The 21766-nt window shown below is 39.9% G+C and overlaps 2 protein-coding genes across 2 annotated transcripts; one reads left to right on the forward strand and one right to left on the reverse strand.

The window, feature by feature from the left end:
- On the reverse strand, positions 1-9280 carry ATP6V1D (ATPase H+ transporting V1 subunit D). Its single transcript, XM_083863622.1, has 9 exons — positions 9152-9280; positions 6835-6952; positions 5861-5940; positions 4480-4547; positions 3769-3813; positions 3250-3353; positions 2798-2864; positions 1468-1546; positions 1-853 (listed from the first exon to the last, which is right to left on the reverse strand). The coding sequence occupies exons 1-9, from the start codon at positions 9190-9192 to the stop codon at positions 712-714; spliced, it is 744 nt and encodes a 247-aa protein (XP_083719748.1). The 5' UTR covers positions 9193-9280; the 3' UTR covers positions 1-711.
- A 377-nt stretch (positions 9281-9657) lies between these two features.
- Positions 9658-19851, forward strand: EIF2S1 (eukaryotic translation initiation factor 2 subunit alpha). Its single transcript, XM_083862771.1, has 8 exons — positions 9658-9759; positions 11469-11710; positions 13150-13229; positions 13659-13810; positions 16249-16355; positions 18119-18216; positions 18892-19035; positions 19319-19851. Exons 2-8 carry the CDS (start codon positions 11470-11472, stop codon positions 19442-19444), a joined length of 948 nt encoding a protein of 315 aa, XP_083718897.1. The 5' UTR covers positions 9658-9759; position 11469; the 3' UTR covers positions 19445-19851.
- The last annotated feature ends 1915 nt before the right edge of the window (positions 19852-21766 follow it).

The raw sequence follows: 21766 nt of genomic DNA on the forward strand, positions 1-21766 counted from the left end.
TAAAGGGTGAAGCAGAAGTTTTATTTTGAAATCAACACAAGAAACTTTTAAGACTGTCATCTTCTAGCAACTCGAGCCAGACACCAGGTATTTTAGTAGTTAAAATTTACACTTGTTTCTAGCACAGACAGTACACAAGTTGGCAGAACCTCTGATTAAAACCATAGATATTTTAGGCCAATGGTAACAATCGTGCAACAAAAATATATCACAGAAGACTGTGGATTTCATGAACAGGTTAGAAAACTAGTTTCCTTTACAGTCCTTCAGCTGGCTCTAAGCAACTTGAACATTGCTAGTTCAGCAGCAAAGAACATCACATGCATCTTCCCCCCTAAGTAACATTTTTCTCTGCTTGTACTAGGAAGGGGAGCAATTAGATGAATCTGATTAGGCAAATCCAGAGCCATCCTTCAAAAAAATATAGCTTTCAACAGTCATTCCTACTAAGTGAAGAAACAGGCTGAACATGGAATAGAAGGCTTTCCTGATAGTAAAGCATCTGACCAATTTCTGCCTTTCCTCTTATTATGTAGTCAAGTTCCCAGATTTCTAATCTCCCAGGAAAAATCCACAATCCATTCAACTCAAGACTTGGACACCAAATGAGAAGCCACATATGTATCTTGGAGGCAACATGTCTTGAATTATATTGCAACTGGACATTCTGTATTTTGGGTCTCCTCCTCCATTTACAACAACTGTGCAGGGTTACTCAAATAGAAGGTCTTCATCCTTCTCTTCTGCCAAGAGATTGGCTGGTTCAGTTTCCCCACCAGCAGCCCTCCGCAGCTCCCGTTCTTGATCAGACTTTTCTTTCAAGACTTTTTTCTTTTCCTGGATCTTTTTAAGCCTATGAAGAAAAATACAGTTTTATCTGTGAAGCAAATATGTTTTCATACAACAGGTATGCTGTACAATTTGGATTTGATAAAGCTACCTGGAAAAGTTCCACAGGAAACAAAAATTCTGTAACAAATAATCAAATTTGGAAAAATGGCAAAAATAGAAGGCTTTTATTGCTAGCTGCTGCAATTGAAAAACTCAACCGAATTATAAAGTATATTCTTGACCCTAAACACTGCACTATACTATTCTGCTTGTATTTAATCAAGTCCATTCCTCTTTCATTCATTTCAGGTTTGACACTTTTGTTTCAGGTAGCCCAGAACACTGACTTCATTGGCAAAGGTGTCCTTAAAGCAGAACACTTCAAGGTACTGTATCACATCATTCCCTCTGGAAGAACAGTGACAGCTATGTACAACTTAATGAAAGGGATTAATTTATAACTTTCAGACAAGTACTTGGTGAGCTCTGAGCACCCAGCTCTGGAAACTCAATGTGCAGTAAGAATGAGGTCATGTTTTACAATATTTGGTGGCAGTTTTGGTGAACAGTTCTAACTCCCTTCAGAGGAATGGTCTATTTTAGGAAGAGACAAGTCTAGTCTTTTTAGTCTTTTACCTGTAGAATTCCTCTCGTTCTCGTTCATCCAGTTCTGTGATGATATAAGAAAGAGTACGTTCGATCCTGGGAATAATCACTAAAAACATATAAATAAGTTGGGACTGCTGTTATATTAGCCAGGAGGATATTCTAACATAGTGCACAGATGTTGTTTGAAGTCAATCTAGTAATTCTTTTGGCTAGGGGAAATCTATGTCTCATGGAAGATCATACTATTTCCTGATGGACAAGTATACAAAACACTAAAAAAACCTTAGAAGTGGGCAAAATCTGAATTAAAACTGTTCTTCCATCACATTGTTTCAGACACTTCTGTTCAGTATAGCACCTCTACTGAGAATTTCCTCTGTTTAAAAAGGCTGTCATGAAAACAAATACTCAAATACAACATAATCACAAGAGAAAAGACACTAAACACAGCTTTAACACCAAATTATGCAAGCTCTGTGTCAGAATAATTTGTTGTAAGAAAAAACCTGTTATCAGCACTACCAAAATTACTTGGAAGGCTGCAGAGGAAATCTTTTCCAAGTCAAATTCTCAGTGATAAGCTGCAGTTAAGGCCTATATGTTGAAAGAAACCAGTCTCTGAAAAACTGCTGAAAAGGATGATTTGGAAACATGGACTGAAATTATTGTGTACATGCAAAAATTATTAAATCCAGGACATCAAAACTCAGCAACTTGAAACAATCAAAGCACTCCGGACACTGCAGCAAAAGGAATCACAGCCAATATTTGATTGTAGTAGTACTTAAGAAATGGCAAGAAACAAATTTACAAACAAGAACATGAAGAATAAAGAATTCAGATCAAAGAAAAAGGCCAGGGTATTGACATAAGGACTGTTCCATCCAAAACCAAGAAGTCACCAGCCTTTCCACTGGGCATCACCATTACAGTTTTAAAGTTTATTAGTATGATTTAAAGTTAAATATATTTTAGTTCTTTGAAGTTTATTATGCTAGCTATTGGAACATCTTAACACATAGAAACATCCTATCTTTTGCTTCAGGCAAAACAGGCTTCACCACTTAAGTCAAAGTTGCTAGCAGGGACTGCAGAATGTTTGTAAAACTCTTTGTCCTGTAGGCTCTTAATACAATTTCCTGATGACTTTCTCACATTTTCCTATTCATTTATTTGTGTCCTCAAGTCCATTCCACTGGGCTCTTAATTTTTTTCTTTCTTCCAATATGCTTAATTGTAATGCTTTCAAGAATGCATTCTTGAAATTCTAACAAGAAATAGTGGCTTCCTAGACCCTGCTCCTCATCTGGCATAGAGAAAGAAAAATGTTATGCATCCCAAATGGAAAAATACTCACCATGTTCAATTGCATTCACACGTCTGTTTGTTATTTTAATGGCTTCATCCAAAGTAATAAAGGATGTCTGATGGAATGGGATTAAATAATTAATACATAACAAGACAAATTCAACAATTCCATCAATTCTGTGCACAAAACCAAACAGCACTTGAAAGCCAAGTCTATAATGCAGCTTTACAAACTGTGTCCTTGATAGAAGCAGAATGTTTCCTACTGCTGTCACTAGCATGATGAATACTGCACATCAGTTGTTACAAATACCACTTCTCCAAAATAGTTTCTTCTTAGCATTAAAGAATAAGGATTTCCCTGGAGCAGTCATATGGCTAAAAAGGTTTTGCAACTTTGTACACCACTGGGACTAGATTAAGCTACAACTACTGAGAGATGGTACTCATTCTAAAAAAGTGAGAGACCAATGAATACTGTTCTTTTTAACTCCCACCAACCTGTAATGAGGCCAGCTCCACAAGCAGCTCCACAGCTTTGGCATAGTTCCTCTTCAGCTTAGCCAGCTGTTCTCCACCTCTGGCCAAGCCAGTCAGCTCATAGCCTGAAAAGAAAAAAAGTTACTAGTGCTGTTATAGTGTTTCCTTACTAGATAAAAGTTAATGCTTTACATACTACAGGGACATGAAGAGATCATCAAGTGAAAAGCTAAAGCCTTTCCCCATTAACAAATTGTCTTTATAGTGGTTTATGTTGTGCATGTCTCTAGTAAGACTTAGACGTCTCAAAATCTGGAAATATGAGACAAGTCTTCTCACTTGAAAAACTCACTGATTTAGGAAAGTAGTATCTATTAGAGTTCCTAATAATCCCTCCATGTCACAGGACCAGGGCAAAGCATCAAAGGAAATAAGTACCCCTATGCCTATGATGTAAACTGACTGACCATTAAGACATGACAATATTTCTGTACGATCATGGAAGTACATAACGACAGAAAACACTTGGGTTGTACTTACTGTCCCCTCCTTCCTGGTAATGCTCAAAAACTGGCAAGGTTACACCTGACAAGAGCAAACAAAAATGAATGTAAGAGACATAAAGGGTTACAGATTTATTGAGTACAGCTCACTTTTACCCCATTTGCTTCTATTTATGTAATGTCAGGAGCTTTGTTTACAAAATATTCCTACATAGCTTGGAACAATTAAGTCATGCTGGCTCTGACATACAATACAGAACTTCAGAATTGTGTTGAGTTTGGAGAGATCAAGACCCATGGAAAATTCAGGGAAGTATTCTGGTTTATTCAGTTTTATTATGTTCCTGTTTAGTAATATGTTCCCTTTGCTTAAGGAATATTTTAATCATTCAGTCCTGATTTATCTGTCTTGTTTTCTTCATAGACAATTACTTGAAATTTATTTAACTTTGGGGCTTAACTCCTGATCTGTTTTCCAGTCAAGCCCTATGGAAGTTATGCTTTGTCCAGAGATTCAGAAATTGGACTGCAGTTTACACGCATTCATTTTATTTTATGAGAGGTAAGTAACCAAATACAAAAATCAGAAGTTTTTAGGTGAAAAAACCCCAACAAATTACAAATGTTCCTACAGTTAGATAGGTAAGGGAAAAAGAGGACAGTGTTTGGATACATTCCTGCCTATTTCCAAGTCTCCTCCCACAATTCCCTTAAGAGTTGAAGTACTCATGGCCTGGAAATGAGTCACCTGCCACATTGTCTTTTTTAGCTCTGATCTTGACTTGTGCTTTGTTCACATTCTGGATCACAGTGGTACTGTAAGGAAAAAAACAGAGATCTTAATCAGGAAAGTCGAAATGGCTCATTAACTCATCATTATATACAAAATGAATCAGTTATCAAATAGCTGCAAGGACCTGGAAGGTGTCAGCTCAGTTCTCTATGCAATTTATTGCACAGTCTTCAAAGTACCACAGAGTCTTTGAAAAAAACAGGTTTCCAGCAAAGTTCAGAAAAGATGCAGAATCTATGAAATGTAACTTTAACACTGTCTTAGACTAAGTTAACAAAGCATAGCTGAAAAACTAGCCAGTTATCTGGCAAATTATTTTATTAACATTGTCTTATCAACCTATAAGACTTCTTTCACAATGAAAGTGAAGGAGTTTCAAGGCTTTAAATGCAAACTAAGGCTGCAACATTTTGCTCATTTTAGTTTCTAAGTATTTGTTCTTTCAGACCATTAATGAGTTTATTTACCCACTAACTACCGTATTACCAAACTTGGAGTTGTACAGCAATTCATCTTGAAGCATTCTAAAGTAACTTAAGGTCTTCCAAGAACAGGTCACTACATCTAACTCCTCTGCTGAAGTCCAGTTTACTTACAGGGTGGAATCTGACTTGTTTATAGCTAAACACAGTGACTGGTTAGGACAGGAAACAGCACTATATCCAAATGAAAGGGCAAAAAGACTTTTCTTCAGCAGCACACAATTACTGCCGTGTGTGACCACTTGGCTCTTCCCCATGAGCTGGTACTACCATCAGCTGAATCTTAAACACTTCCCCATGCACACCTGAATGAATTAACTGTAATTTATTAAAATACAATTAAAGTATCCTGCTGGAGGAAAAGAATTTGTTTCCCCTCTTGCATACAGCCCTCTCTAGCCCTAGTGAGACAAAGGTCAGTGAAGTAGGAGATTAGAACAATTGGTAAAATCACTGTGTGACTTACTGGCAGGAAAGAGCACACATTACATTTGTCCCTCAAATTCACAAGACCAAATTAACAAAGTGTCCAATACTCTGATACAAATTCTTGCATTTTTGATTCCCAGCTGCAAAAAGCAACACTTTCTCAAACCAAGGGCAAAAACAAAATTCTGTTAATCTTTCCACTTTGTTTGGCTTCCCATGGAGTATATGTTTTCATCATGCAAGTTCTCTCTCTTCTGCAGTGATGTCTCCCACCTTTACATAACAGAATTCAGTTCATCCTGTCCACTGTCGTCCTTTTTAGGCCTCTTTAAGAATTTACTTCTTTTTTTCCAAAAGAGAAAATAAGTTGTGGATGGCTGTTTCCAATAGGTAAGACATCCTCATGGAAGCCCAGTAATCCTCACCTGAAATCTCCTGCTGTGAACTTTGCCTCAGCAAGTGAAAAGGCAGCTTCTCTCATCACCTCACCCATCAGCATTTTAGTCTGTTAAAAAAAAAGAAAGAAAAAAAGGCAGCAAATACAAGGCACATTGTTACTCCTTTTCCAGGATAAATAATCAGCAGCATAAAGAGAAGAAACTGAAGTGAGTGAGAAAGTCCTATATGCATAGCTTACTCTCAAACTGGAATTGTAATTCTCAGGTGACTGGCAAAAAAAGATAAATATTTCAGCTGTTTCACATTGTAGAATTCATCGAAGCAGTAAAAGATTTGTCTTAATCATGAAATTCTATTACATGGGGGTTAAATCACAACAATAAAGTGGCTCAGTAGGAAAACACTTTTTCACATTGTATGGAATATTATGAGACAGCTGAAGTTGATTTTCAAGATACAAATGTATCTTTGTGAAGCTGCACTCTCCTCCCACTCCATTTTTTTTCCAGTTTTTACAGATTTGTAGCCCTTGGAGGACTCTGCGTTTCTTCATAAAGGAATAAGTCCCACCTAGACAAAACTTCTGCTTGCTAGTGTACCTAGTCATGCAGGAAACATTATAGATCTGCACTATCCCCTCAAGCCAGATAAAGCAACAAAAATGGGGCTACAGAAAATGTTAACACCAATCCTAAAAAATTTGGCAGCATCAGAGCAAATCCCCTGTAATATAGAAGAGATGATAGGGAACTTGGGACACAAAAGAAAGCAGAGGCTAAGACTGTTTAGAAAAAGGTGAAGAATATTAACTCTTTCAAGTTCCTGTATCATTGCAACCAAAAAAACATAATTCTGCTCATGTGTTCCTAGCAGTCTCACAAAAAACAGGTTAGCCAGAAAGCCTGTGTAATGAAGTTAGCAGAACAGGAATGCACAACAGACAGAAAAGACAGATTTCAAGTAAAGTGAGCCAAACAAAGGCAAATTCTAATTTACCTACCTCAATAATTTTCTTAAGGATCTGCCTGAATCGAAGTGTCAAAGCATCAGATTTTTTCTTTAAGAGGTTACGACCTGTTTGGGCTCCTTTCAAACGAGCCTTCATGATGGTCTGAGCCCTGGTGAGCAGAGGAATATAGAAAAAACGTCCTGCATTATCTGAATGGATTAGGAAAAAAACTTATGTGAAGTTTTCTGACATGTGTATGACTGAAATTATGAACTACAGTAAAACAAGATGGCCACTTCAGGACAGAATTCCCATTTAAAATCAAGGGAATTTATATTTATCTCCATCATCAATGAGAACTACAGGGTTATTAACTGTGAAGTCAAAACTCGTGGAAAATTGACATCTTTCAGTGCTTCCATAGTAGGAAATAAGAGTTTTCATTTCTCTTCATGACTTAGAAGTACCAGAAACCAAACTCCTCCAAATACCCATTGTCACAGAGACACTGGTATTGCTTTTAAGTCCTTTTAGTGCAACGTCATCTTCTCAAAATCAGCAGCACAGCAAATTCTTCATGTGGTCATAACAACTGGTGCCATGCTCTGATTTTACAGAGCAGGAAGATGCAGCAGTTGTACATTCTGGTTTCCCTTAGCTTCATATGATGCATAGGAGATTTATAAGCTATTAAAGACAATCAAAAGCAGCAACAATTTAAAAGAGATATTAATGAGTTAGCTGTAGCTTTCACCTTTCCTTCCAGCAGCACACTTAGAGGTTTCCTATATGAAATTAGGGACTGCACTGCTTTCTACATGCAGCCACTGTGCACAAAGGACACTGCTCAAGTCAAGTTCTCACACACTTCCTCCCTGACCTTGGAAAAACTGAGTATAATTAAGATTCTCTCTACACAGTGGAATCCATTACTGGCCACATCTACTGGCATGTGACAAGAATGGCTCCATTAACTTCTACCTAATATGTAGAACTGAAAACCATGAATACTTTATGAATGTTTATGATTAAAAAAAAAAATAAAATAAAATCAGAGAGTAAAAAGGCAATTTTACTTTCCCAACAAGTAGGTGTTTGTTACCTTGAGCTAACTTGTTTGCTCTGTTCACCACCTGCCAGAGACTGGCTGGCCTTCTAGTTCAAGCAAGATCTCACTCACTCTGAGAGTGCAATAAACAAAGTCTTGTTTACTCACAAGGAAACTGAGCAGCTTCTGAAATTGAAGATATCCAGCACAGAAGAGACTCATACCAGTAAAGCCACTTAATAACAACAGAAAAACCCTCAAACCAACCTTAAAAAGTAAACCTTTTGAAACCCTCTTCTGTCAGTTAACAAAATTTATTGTTGCAGACAAATGACCTCACAAAACCACCTTTCAAGAGTGTACAAAGAGTGATTGAAGTGCCCCCTCCTTGGACACCTAAACTGAATGAAAAAAAAGCACTCCCAAAGGGCAGGAGTGAGACCAGATGACTTAGTGTATGCAATAATTCATTTCTGTGTATGCAATAGTTTATTTCTAAACTAAATTTCAAAACAGAACCTTTACCGTGTAATGTCTTAATCTTTCCATATAAACTGTTACTTTATATGTCCTAAGTTCATACAGAGTGAATAATTATTGTTCTGTGTTTGAGGTTTTCTATCCTGCAAGGCATCCTTTTTACTATAAAGATTATGTGCAGGCATCAACCCACTTTTGTGCAAGAAGATTTGCAACAGCCTTTCACCTTAAAGCAAAGTATCTGTCCTGGAGGATTCCAAATAGAAACTGAACAACATTATTAAGCCAGCAATTTTATTCAACTGTTTGTGTTTGTTCCAACGCTGGCAGCTTTCTAAGCCTTCTCAGGAGACATCTGCTTTCATGACAGATAGTTTGCTGTCTGGATCTGGAAAATTACCTGACTGTCCCCTACACTGGGAGCACTTTACTTCCCTCTTCTTTCTTAACCCTTTACGGCCAACCTCTGGTACAGCAGTACCGTCTGCTGCAAAGTTACGGGAAGCTGTGCTTCCACTTGCCCGTTTTTCCTACACATACATCCTACAAGTTGTTCTTTTTTAAGTAAGGTTTGTGTGAGCACATGATTTTAAATCCCACACCCGGTATGGGTTCCGGGCCTGCCATGGCCCTCAGGACTGCCGGGGCCGACGTGGAGCAGAACCTGCAGGATGTGGGGGCCGGCGGCGCTCGGCTGCTCCCCCACAGACCCGGGGGGCCCGGGGGAACGGCTCCGAGCGCCGGGCCCGACAGGAGCCCCGAGAGCCGCCGCTCAGGGCACGGCACGAGCCCCGCGGCCCCTCCCCCGGGGTATCCCGACCCGTCCCGGCGGACACTCACATCCGCGAGGGGAAGATCTCGATGCGGTCCTTGGCCGACATGTCTGCGGCGGGGCTGTGGCCGCTGTCAGTCACCGGCGAGCCGGGCTGGGCTGGGCTGTGGCCGCTGTCAGTCACCGGCGGGCCGGGCTGGGCTGGGCTGTGGCCGCTGTCACCGGCGGGCCGGGCTGGGCTGGGCTGTGGCCGCTGTCAGTCACCGGCGGGCCGGGCTGGGCTGGGCTGTGGCCGCTGTCACCGGCGGGCCGGGCTGGGCTGGGCTGTGGCCGCTGTCACCGGGGCCGCAGCGGCCGCCGCCGTCACGTGACCCGGCCCCGCCCCCGCGCGAGGCGGTGCCGCGCGCACGGACCGAACCCGGATGCGGGCCCCGGGCGCGCCCCCTGCGGTCACGTGTCTCCCGGGTACCACAAGAGGACACGCGATTGGTCAAGCCCCCGGTTCCGGCCGCCCGCCCGCTAGGGGGCGCTGGAGCGCGGCCCGGCCCCTGTCTCCCCTGCGTGCGGCGCCTGCGCAGTGGGGCGGTAGCGGCGGCCGGGTGCACGCGGCGGCAGGAGCGGGGCAGCGCGGGAGTGCGGGGCGCGAGCGCAGCGCGGGACCCCGGGCCGCTCTCAGGTACCGCCTGGGCCCGGCAGGACGGCACCGGCACCGCCCCGGAGCTCCGCACCGCGGGGCCCCTCCCCGGGCCGCCTCCCCGGGCCTCCCGCCGGCGCCCTGCCGGAGGTGGGCTCGGCCCGGCCCCCTCTCCGCTGCGGCGGCGGTGCTGGGACAGCGCCCGTGCCCGCGGCGCCGGTCCGGACTGGCTCCGTTTCCGCCGGTTTCCTCAGAGGGCCTCGGCCGAGGCGTGTCCGGCCTCTGGAAAGATGAATTCCGGCTTCGGCGCGGTGGGCGTAGCGTTGCTCGAGCTCCTGGTTCCACGGAAGGCCGAAATAAAAGCCTTGTGACTGTGGGGAGAGGAGTGAAGGGCTGGGCGGTTGTTGGTTCACTCTTGCTCGCTGTGGCTCCAGTTTGTTGCTTTGCAGAGCAGCTTTCTCATGTACCCCACGAGTCCCTGCAGAACTGAGCAGAGCTTCACTGAGCGGACTAGAAAGCCGAACTGTAAAGTTTTCCTTTTTAACCTTAGAGCTCTTTGTTCAGCTTCAGGTTACACGAAGTTATACAAAACCTTCAGAGCGTTTTTATAATGCTTTGCTAGTCTGTATTTCCCTTTTTACAAGTTAAGAATGGCAATAAGGGTGGACGTGGTCTTCTGATTTGTGTGGATGTGTACATAGCATTTGGCATTACCTTCCTATCCTGATTTTAAACTTTCTTACATCTAGAAAGCCCTGGCACTGCTGTAAAGATCATGACTAAAACTTCAAAATGGTGACTAAAACCTTCTGACGGAGTGATGCATCTGGCTTGGCATCTTAGGCTCCTGCTGCTGTAGAAAGTTTTCTGTGTGAAACTTGAAGGCATAGACAACTGAACTAACCTAGTTCGACATTTAAGAGGATATGGATCCATCCTCAGAAAACTGAAGCAGTTTAAGCATTCCTTCTTACCACCACTCAATTGTGAAATGTTGGTTTTGCCCTTTTTTTTGAATGTATAATGAAGGAATTCTGTCTTTGTCTTGTGATATTGTTGTTTTTTTCCCCTCCTGACTAGCAGTCTGTTGGGGGATGCTTTTTTTTGCCTTTTCAGTACTTCAGGCCAGGCTAGTTCTGTTCTGATTAATGCCTTTGCTGACATTTTGCCTCTGGAGCAGGTCTTGCAGGATTACTCTGAACACCTTGTGCTGAGTTTAAAAGTCATCTGGAGTCTGCTTCTCCTCAGTACTATAGAAGCTTCTGTCTTATGTGCATCCAAAGTCCTTCAGGAGTCCTGCAGGCTTCTCTCATATGTCCTTCTGCTCTTCCAGTCCAATTAATGATCCTTGAGAGTCCCTTCCAATTCAGAATATTTTGTGGATCTGTGAAAATGTCACACACTCTCATGAATTTAGATACCTGTGAGGTGTGCAGGGCCACCTTTCCACCACCTGAAGAAGCCTTTAGGCAGTATGACAGCTGAAGTGGGTAATGAAGTCTGGGTAGCAAAGCATTTTCTACGTTGATGCGATAAAATAGCATCTTAGGAAATGGTTGTGGTGGAAATACAAGTTAATTTATAATTTAATTTCTATCAAAACCTAAGCACAACTGTATCCTAATTGCTACTTTTTCTGCCACTGTTCCCCTCTATCCTCCCCATTCCTTTCTGGTTTATTGCTGTGTTTGTAGGAGAAGGCAGCGATGTACTGTGAAATAAAGTCTTTGTTTTTTCTGCTTGAATTGCAGAATGCCGGGACTAAGCTGTAGGTTCTACCAGCACAAATTCCCTGAGGTGGAAGATGTAGTGATGGTGAACGTGCGCTCCATTGCTGAGATGGGGGCCTATGTCAGCCTGCTGGAGTACAACAACATCGAAGGCATGATCCTGCTCAGCGAGCTGTCCCGCAGGCGAATCCGCTCCATAAACAAACTCATCCGCATCGGCAGGAACGAGTGCGTTGTGGTCATCAGAGTCGACAAGGAGAAAGGTATCTGGGGGTATGGGGGGCTCTGGCAAGATTGAATTCATAGACAGAAATGCAGATGAACTAAGCAGCTGTTTGTGGAGCAACTTTTTTTGGGCATTGAAAAAAAATAGACCATCACTGATCATACCTGTGATCATTCTTCTGTTCCTCTGTGTCCTTTGGGAATTGGGTTAGTGGAAGTAAATCACATCAGTAAATATTTGAGTGGGTCCTCACCAGATCAGTCACTGAAGTACAGTGAAGTGGAGTTTTCTTTTGATAACTGTAGATTTTCTAAGTCAATTGAAGAGAAGAATCATTTGCTGTAGACATAAAAATCTAGATGTTAAGCAGTTAGTGCTCACCCATCCTGTTTGTTAACAAGTCTCAAACCTTGTTGATAAAGGTCATGACAAGTATGTAATCATTGTGAATTCTGTAGGGTACAAGTTAAAATTCTATTGGCAGTTTTGGTTTTTGTTGTCTTTTGGACATTTGAATCTTCGAAGGTTTTATAAATGTAACTTCTGTTGGGAATATTTCAGATTTTGGTAATACTGTTCCACACAATCTCTAAGATGTCTATCCAGCTATACAGGAATAATCCATACTGAGCACATCTCCTAGAAATATTACTGTTGATGTTTCTCAAGTTACATGCTTTTCTAGAATAATTCTGAAGCTACAGTTAATTCTGAGAATGAATAATGAATGACAGGGTAAGGAAAAGCAGAGGCAGGACAAGAATAAATTTATTGCAGATAAATCTGCAGTGAAATAAGTTTCCCAACATCTGTAATGAAATTACACTTTTAAAAGTTAATTTTGTTTTTATATTAACAGAGAAACACATCTGGAATTAATCTAGTGGTCTTTTATTGAACTTATTGGAGAACCTGTAATTTGTGAGAAATAGGTGAAGTCCTTTTAAAATTTCGAAGAGAATTCAAAAGATTTTTTTTCTCAGGCATTTCTTTCAGGCTGAGCATGTTTTATTAGGAAACTGTTCAGAGCTAAAGTGATAGGGTGCCAGCCTTGAATTAAATTGTGTTGAGCACCAGAAAAATATGCAATAAATTTACTTCTTTGTGTGCTGGAGTGACTTTTTTTCCAAAATGTGTACAGAAATGTAAAAATAGATCACTAGTTGCTAAGATATTAGGAGAATTTGTTCAAAATTTGCAGAGAAAATATTAGGGCAGTAATTGAAAAGAATGATGTTCAAAATTTTGCTACTTTTAATTATTTACAGTTGAAAGAATTTTGTATCGTAATTTGGATCATAATTGTTTAAATTCATCAGGGTTTGGTCTTGTTTCTCTCTGCAGCAACATATGGGGAAACTGTAGGGCAGGGGGCAAATCCTGAGCCAGAGTGTTTGTTCCTCAGGAGTTTCTCTTGATGGAGTCAGGCTTAGATTGCACAATGGCTGACAGTTTTAAAATCCTCTTCCCCAATAGGTTATATTGATTTGTCAAAAAGAAGAGTTTCTCCAGAGGAGGCAATCAAATGTGAAGACAAATTCACAAAATCAAAGACTGTAAGTCACCTTTCTATATTTAGGCCCTGTGTATTTCCAGCTTCTTTCTTGAGCAGCCAAAATGCACAGACAAAAGATATAAGTAAAGCACTTATGTGTTAGGCATACTTTGATTCTCATTTCACCATGCAAAGCCATATAATCAGCTCATGTGTCCGTGAGAGTTACATGGTAAGCTGCTTATTAAGGAGTTAATAGAGCAAGAAAGATGTCAGTTGAGAACTTGTGATGTGAAAGGGTATATTTAAATGATCAGAAATCCAAAAGTATGTGATGGTTTAGCATCCTGTGGGCAACTTTTTATTGAAAAGATGAGCAGGTAGTTTCAGGCTCCCATCCTTACTACTGTGTGGTCTCAACACTTCCAAGTAGAAATTTTTGTCTGCTTTCAGTGTTTGGTTTGGGGTTTTTACCACTCCTGTGTTGCAGGTTTACAGCATCCTTCGCCACGTTGCTGAAGTCTTGGAGTACACTAAGGATGAGCAGCTGGAGAGCCTGTTCCAGAGAACTGCCTGGGTGTTTGATGACAAGTACAAAAGGCCTGGATATGGTGCTTATGATGCATTCAAGCATGCAGTCTCGTAAGGAACTTCTTCTGTGCTTCTAAGGCCTTTCTTCAAATTGCAGGGAGTTTTTTCCTGGAAGTGTATCTGTCACCATGTTCTTTTGGGTTGTGTCACTGGGTTCCTTTCCCAGAATCAGGATGGAGAATATACTGGTCAAGTAAATCTCATAAATTTTGACATCTGTCGAACAGAGGAAGAACCACTGGTCTTCATTTGTCTGTCAGAATTTGCCTGGTTTAGTCCCAGGCAGATTTTATCAGAAATACTTAGCTTTGGGTCTGAAGACTCAGAGCTGATTGTCACTCTTCCACTGCACAGGCAGCTGTTTTTCTTTTTTCAAGTGCAAGAAGCTGACTTGTTACTTCTCTCCACTTCCAAACTTAAAGAATGGGATCATAAACTTAGAAATGGAATTATGAACAGAAAGAGGTGGAAATAGTGATGCTAAGGAAGTGTGCACTGAGATAGAGTGCTTTTATTTTTTTAATCGAGTCTGATATTTTAATTTGCTTTTGGATTTGGAGTATCTGGTTTCCCTCTACGAACCTACCGTGAAATTGTCAATCCTAAACTGGATTTCTCAGTAAACATTTTCAGTTTTGTTCTTTCATAGCACCGAAGTGTGTGTGATGAACTGGAATTGAACGCTAGATGGCAGTACTAATGCTCTTAGAAATGGCAGTGACTCTGGGAACCGGCACTCAGTCGTGTTTTTAAGTAACTGAAAACCAGCTCTGCCTTTTGAGGGAAGAAACAGCTTGTGTCTTCGTTTAGAATTAGTGTGTTTTGTTTCATATTGTAATGATTATTTTCTGGTGATGGCAGGTTTACTGGTAAAGGGCATATTGCTGTAAAAGGAATCCCAGATCACTCTTAACTCATAAATACTTAGTTAAACACCTGTATAATAGAATGGGGTTTTTTTTAATAGTAGATTGTTTTTTGTTTATAATAGGTGTGGGTTTTCTTAAAAAAACACCTCTAGTTACACTGTCTGTTTTAGCTTCAGTTGTATACTCATGAAAACTCCTGAGCTCAAGCCTTTTGTTGCTCATTTGCTATCCAGTTTGGAGCATAAAATTCTGAAGTTGTCTGTTCTCAAAACATCTTTCCATCAGTAATGCCTTAATATTTCTGGCTGTGGAGTGCAGTAACTTTAATTTGTTCCTGTTGTGCTCCTACATAAATGTATAGCAGTGGAGTAGACCACTGTGGATACTGCTGTTCTTGCTGGAGTGCTGTTATTCCTTTCTTTGTACTGAGGATTTGTGTGTTGGGAGTTTCACACAGCATGATACCTGTGGAGAAGTTAGACAGTATATTTCCCTTCTAGTCAGTAAAAATTAAACATTGGGGACCTATTGTTGAAAGCCTACCAAATGCTTTAACAGGTGGATTGAACACGATAGTTTGGAAATAAAGCAGAATTTGTATGTATCATAAATCACTTCTGCCATACAGGTTCATATTTTGATCTGTAAAACCTGTCATGTTTCTGGGTTCTGTTTGCTTGTTTGGCCCTTCTACTCTATACTTTGTATACAGAAACACGAAGTTTTATTAGCAGCAGAGGCCAATCTCTAGTACTAACTCTGGCTTTTGGGCAATTTTATTTCATGTTTGCCTGCTGGTAGTATTGTAGGTGATCTGGTATTTTTTTCAGAAAACTGCGACTTTTATCCCTGCAGAACAGGAGCTGGTTTTGTGAGTTTTTTGGTTATGTATTCTATTCCAGATAGATTTGGGATAAATTTAATACAGCAATAGAAAATTGACACCACTTCTTCAAAAAAGAGCTCCTAATTTATATTGGTAAACAGCAGAGGAGTTTGCTTTTGTGATCTCTGAATTTGAAACTGTTAGCTTGGGATTTAAAAAGCCTTTATCCTTTAGCCGAGAATGTAGCCAGCAGATAATTATCTGTCTCTGATCCAGTTTGTTAAAAACAAGTAGGAATAATATGGAATGGATGTGGGTTACTTTGTAGAATGACAAATATCTTGTATTTGAATGAAACACTAAAATAATTTTAAAACTCCAGATTCATCATGGATTTGCTTTTATGTGGTATGAGTTTATCTTCACATTAGATGAAGTACAACAATATCAAGAAGCTGGATACTTGTCACATTCTATTTATCTGATATAAAGGAAGCAGGAAAAGCCATTCCTTCTCTTAGAAAAAAAAAAAAGAATCAAATCTTCAGATGATTCCTTCCAGGAACAGACTGAGTAAACTACTTACCTGCTGTGTTTACCAATAGAAAATGCTTTGAAAATAGATGTGTTCAGTTTCTTGCAGTGTTACAGTGGGTTCTTAAGAAACTTCTCTGTTTTCTTTCCCTAGTAGATATCTAGGATTATTTGTAAGAAATAGAAATAGCACCACAAGTTTATGTTGTGTTGTATTCCTCTTCAGTATAACTTGTGTAACATTGCTTTTCTTGGCTCAGAGACCCTGCAATCCTGGACAGCCTGGATCTGACAGAGGAGGAGAGGCGCGTGTTGATTGACAATATTAACAGACGTCTGACACCGCAGGCAGTCAAAATCCGAGCTGGTGAGTTCTTCCCACGTGCTCCTTGGACCTGTCTTGATGCTCAGGTTGAGATAGTGTATCTTGTTGCAAACTACAATCTCAGTTAAAACTTAGGGTTCATAATGCTGGTATTTGAATGGAGCTGTTCAGAATTAAGACACCTTAGTCAAGGATTGCTGTCAAATTGCCTGTGTGGGTTCCATCCCAAAGTGCAAGGTGGTTTGGCTTTTATTTTCCCCCTCAAAGTGCAGATTCCTTGGATCATGAGCTGGTTGTCATGATAGATAATGCAGCCTGTCATATTGCATTGGCACACAATGAAACTAAATTACTGCATCTGCAATATTCTTTTTCATTATTCAGAGTTTGGAATTCATTGATTCCCTGACAGGATGATTGAACTCTGCCAGCACAGCTACAAAATGTGCCTTAGTCACTTGTTCATAAACATGTGAAAATAGTATTTCTACAGGGTTGATTGCAAACCATTCAGTAGAATACATCAGCTCAAGCCTAGCACATTTCTAATGTATGAACTAGTTTGTCTCTTATTAATTTATTGTGGGCAGGAAAAGCACATGTCTGCATGCCTTCAGAAGACATACTCCAAAATGGTAAATCTGGCTCAACAGAACAGCCTAAAGGCATGCTTGCCATTAAACAGATAGTGTAGCAGAATCACATTTTTAACTAGATTGAGAAATTGCCTCTGCCCTTGCAAGGGTATATTGAAGAGCATTAACACTTGCTGATTACTGTGGAGAGAAGAGATAAGCCTTTTCCACATGACACTGAAGTCAAGAAGAGAGTACAAAAAGTAAGGTAATGTAAAATTCCTCTGCCTATTGCTTTAGACTGCCAGGAGTTAACATAGGCTTCAAAAATTTGATTTGATTGCCATGAAGAGTGCATTTACTAACATGAATAGCACTACATCACTTTTGAAGACAAAGTTACTTGATGAGTATGTCTTCTTACTTCCTTCATGCTGCCTTTTTTGTTCTGATGGTCTAAGTCATTAATTTTTGTCATCAGCACAAGTGTAGAATCTTCCCATTGGCTTCTGTTCTCATCCTGAGGCTGACTGGGATGTTCTTCTGTAAATTTGTTCCTGATAGCTCAGAATTAGCAGCTTTTTGTGAGTCATCTGGAAGGGAAGCCAACTTTTTTGTGTAGCTTAGTCTTGTGCCATTGCTATGCAGGTGAAGAAATCTTTGTCTTTACACTGGTCAGAGTATTACAGATATCACCAGCATTGCTTTATGCCCTGATTTTCAAACACCTACAAAAGGCTATAGCTAACTATAATTCTAACCATATGTTAACCTTATAAAAACGTATTCTAATGCTCCTCAAGTGATGCCTTGGTTGTAATTGCTGATGGAATTCTGTAACTTTGTGGATGTGTTCCTTTTCAAGTTTCACTTTTCCTGATCTTGCATTTATTGCTTTTATATCTTCATCTCTCCATGTGAAGTACATAATTATTGGTGTCGTACTTATTGGATGAGAAGTGAGTGAATATGAGTGTATAATTTTGTGTCCCAGCTTTTCAAAGCACAGTGTGAAATGTTGCATTGTCTAAAGAATTTATAAAGACTCTTACCTCAACTTACAAGTCAAGCAAATGTAATGCCTTCCTCAGATTTGGGAGCTACTGAGGCTCTTACTGTGGATAAACATTGGTTGCTAAAAGGATTTATTAAAGCTTAAGTTAAAAAGCTTTAATATTTTGCAGCTCTTGGTAACAGTAAAATTTTATTATTTGTATTTCTCTGTCATAGATATTGAGGTGGCCTGTTATGGTTATGAAGGCATAGATGCAGTAAAAGAAGCTTTGAGAGCAGGCTTGAACTGTTCCACGGAGAACATGCCCATCAAAGTGAGTGTCAGTCTTCATAATGGAATCAAAAGCAAAGTTTTCTGATTCCCTCGGGGACTTGTAGTATGTGGCTGCTCTGCCCCATCAAGCCTTGTGCCTGATTTCCAGCTCTTCTCCAGCAGGGCTGTAACACACTTCTTTCAGCTGTGTGCTGGCAGTCCTTCCTGTGCTTGTGCAGTGCCTTTCAAAGTTTGGGGAGCTGTATTTATTCTGTTCCGTTTATTCAAGTCTGGTACTGGCACAAAAGATACTCACTGTTCCTTTATGCAGTCTTAACTAGGGAAAACTTTATTTTCAGATATAAGATTATGTAAGAAAAGGAAAGTTTGTTCTACTTACATTTGAGTGTTGGTAGAATGACTGCTGTACCCAGGCCTAGTTTTTCTTCCCCAATAGTTTTTGGATGTTAAGTGAACTACTGAATAAGTGCTTTTAAAAAAACTTGGAAGTGCTCTCTCCTTTGAAAATTACTTTGAAATTTTTGTAAAGATTATTAAGATATAAAGACTATTTCAATAATAGTCTTTTGTAACAAAAGAAATAGTTTACTTATTCAGTCATCATTAAAAAAAAAAAAAGGGTTTTAATGCTTTTAATTGTTTGGTCTAACTAAGCATAGTATATTTTCCATTGTTACCGACTTCACTTTTTTCCCCAATCTTTATAATGTGATAGATTAATCTGATAGCTCCTCCTCGTTATGTGATGACTACTACAACACTGGAGAGAACTGAAGGACTGTCTGTTCTGAATCAAGCCATGGCTGTAATTAAAGAAAAAATTGAGGAGAAGAGAGGAGTCTTTAATGTGCAGATGGAGGTAAGAACAAATTCTAAAATACAACATTTTTCCTTGCAATATTTCTAAAATAGAGCAAGATCAGTAGTGCTACAAGAAATCTTAGCAAAAAGTTACTAAAAAACAAGAAAAATCAGAACCTCTGTGTTCCTGAAATAAACAAATGGCCAGAAAATCTAATTTTCCTGGGTTTATTGTGTGACTTCAGGACATATTTTATCTCTTTATGTAGAATCAGAGTCTGCAAATCATGTGAGCTTTCTTTATGACAGTTTGCCATGTGTTCTGGTTTGGTTTTTTTCAGCCTAAGGTGGTCACTGACACAGACGAGACTGAGCTTGCAAGGCAGTTGGAAAGATTGGAGAGGGAAAATGCTGAAGTGGATGGGGATGATGATGCCGAGGAAATGGAAGCCAAAACAGAAGACTAAATGTTCTGGGATACTTAGAGAGACCGTATGAAAAATTAGAAACCCCATTGCAAACACTCTGGACTAAATGATTCCAGTATTGAAAACTTCAAATATTTGAAGTGTTTTCCTGTTCTAAAAAGACCAAAATGTAAAATGCTCTTCTAAATAACATTTGGTGCAGCAGCTTACACAAATCGAGCCCTTTGAAAGGAAGGTGCCTAGTCAAATTCCAGATACAGATCTGGCCAGACAGAGTTTGCAGCCCCATACTTAACACTTTCATACATAACAATTCCTAATTGGTGATTACAGCTCAGTGCATCTGTTCATGATCTTTCCTGGGAGCAGCAAAACCAAGCAAGTGGAACAGTTCTATACAGAATGTATTTGAGCAAACATTTAATAAATTTCTGGCCTATGTAACTCTGACGTTTTGGGTTTTTTCCTCTTCTGTCACATGCCCTAAAGTGGTGTGAATATAAAACCTGGAACAGTATGATCAGTGGGTGACTCCTCTTTAACACTGAAAGGGCTTTCTTTTGTTTGCTTTAAATCAAGCTGAGAATGAGTGGGACAAAACGTTTTATAGTAACATTTTACTTGCAAGTTTGTTGATGCAGACTTGTTTAAATTAGCATTTTCTTTGTTTATCATCTACATTTAGGAACTGAGAACTTGAAAACTTTGAAAATAGCTTGTTTTATTCCAATAAACATAGCTGATAAATGAAAAACTACATACAGTTGCACTTTGCTCTGATAGGTGAATATAGCAAGAGCTTTAATGAACTTACATAGTTCAAAATGGGCAGCACTGTCTGTGAGCTCACTGCAACATGACCTTCAGTTCTGCCTACCCTACATCCCATTTACACTTGACTGAGATATTCACTCTTGAAAAAAAACTGTTTATCATCTCTGAAGAAGAGAAACAAGATGTGCTTTCTAAATTGGAGTTTAAAAAAAATTTAAATCCTGTTTTCCTTGTCAGTAGGAATTGAGGGGAAAGAGTTGTGTTTTTAACTAACCTTTCCAACTTGCTAAATTTCTAAATGTGTTGGTATTTTTTTTTTTCATTTTCATGTCCCATACTGCTTATTTATTTCTTAATATTTTGTGATGCTAGAGGGAAAATGCATGAAGGATGAGGCTTTGAGCCTTAACTAGGCATTCTTATTACTGCCATGGTACAAACTATACACTTGCTATGTGGTGTTGCCACAAAAGGATTCTAAAAAGGCATACATATTGCAACATGTTGCTCGTCCATGCTGGGGTATCAGAAGTTCATGTGGACCCAACTCTGATAGTAAAGCAAAGCCAAAAAAGGTAACTTTCAGTCTTCACAGAATGTTGGAAAATATTTGTGCAAATTTGCAAAACAAAGAAAAATATATTTTTGTTTTCTCAAACTGTCTTTTCAGCAGCTGTGTATAACAGCCTTCTGACTGTGCCCATTCACTAAAATAGTGATTTGACTTCTGTTAAACATAATAGGTGGGTTCTCAGAGTAAAGAACAAAGTGTTTTAAAATTCTGTCACCGTCTGATCTCCATGCCATAATTGTGTAAAGGAAAAAGGACTGACAAGTGAGCCATGCATGCTCCAAGGAAGGAAGGAGTGCAATGAAGGGATTACAGTTTGTATAATCTGTGAGAGCTGTTTTGGTGTGTTAATCGGTGAGCATTGTTTCTGTCAGTAACAGAAGTTTGTTAAATTTTTTCAGTAGCTACCAGAGCATTTCTAATTAGAGCTGGAGTATCTTGGTGGGTAAAAGTCTGAGTCAGTTCTGGGTGCCTGAAAAAATGGCCAAGACAGTGAGGTTCAGATGAATGCATTTCAATCACTTGTCATCCTGGCAGAAAAAAACAGGCTCTGTTTGTTCTCTTGAGCATATTTCAACCAAGAATAAATGAAAGGCATGAGACAACCTGGTGGATCCTTCTCATGCATTACAGAAATAGGAAGGAGGAGGTATAAGATGGGTGTTTTGGAGGCCCTTAATGAGGGAGAACTAAGTGGTGCTGTGCTGCACCACTTAAAAGATCTTTAGGAGTTGCTGAGCTGATGCCTTCTGTCTCAACCTGGCTCTGTTCATGGAACTGCCTTTGCTTACCAAATGCTTAAAATAAGGGGAGTTTGTGAATGTCTCTGTTGAGTTGCTAAATCCGGGCAACACATTCCTGCTATTCATTAGCTACTGTGCTGTGTGTGCAATTGTAATCACAAGGCCAACATCTCCACTTGCATTTAACATAGTCAGTGGAAGAGAAGGGGACAGGTATACCTATGGACAGGGCTCAGCCTGATATGTTAATTATAAGGATCTCAGTTTGACTTT

The sequence above is a fragment of the Zosterops lateralis genome (assembly GCF_965231275.1).
Source record: "Zosterops lateralis genome assembly, chromosome: 6".
Taxonomy (NCBI): domain Eukaryota; kingdom Metazoa; phylum Chordata; class Aves; order Passeriformes; family Zosteropidae; genus Zosterops; species Zosterops lateralis.

What these genes read in the sequence shown, in the direction of transcription:
- ATP6V1D (XM_083863622.1), bottom strand. Translation starts at nt 9,192, where the DNA reads ATGTCGGCCAAGGACCGCATCGAGATCTTCCCCTCGCGGAT. An exon ending in TAAAAAAGACAATGTGGCAG is followed by an intron (nt 3,814 to 4,479) that starts GTGACTCATTTC and finishes TGCTCTTGTCAG; the next exon opens with GTGTAACCTTGCCAGTTTTT. An exon ending in TGTGAATGCAATTGAACATG is followed by an intron (nt 1,547 to 2,797) that starts GTGAGTATTTTT and finishes ATATGTTTTTAG; the next exon opens with TGATTATTCCCAGGATCGAA.
- EIF2S1 (XM_083862771.1), top strand. Translation starts at nt 11,470, where the DNA reads ATGCCGGGACTAAGCTGTAGGTTCTACCAGCACAAATTCCCTGAGGTG. An exon ending in GCATTCAAGCATGCAGTCTC is followed by an intron (nt 13,811 to 16,248) that starts GTAAGGAACTTC and finishes TTCTTGGCTCAG; the next exon opens with AGACCCTGCAATCCTGGACA. An exon ending in CGGAGAACATGCCCATCAAA is followed by an intron (nt 18,217 to 18,891) that starts GTGAGTGTCAGT and finishes ATAATGTGATAG; the next exon opens with ATTAATCTGATAGCTCCTCC.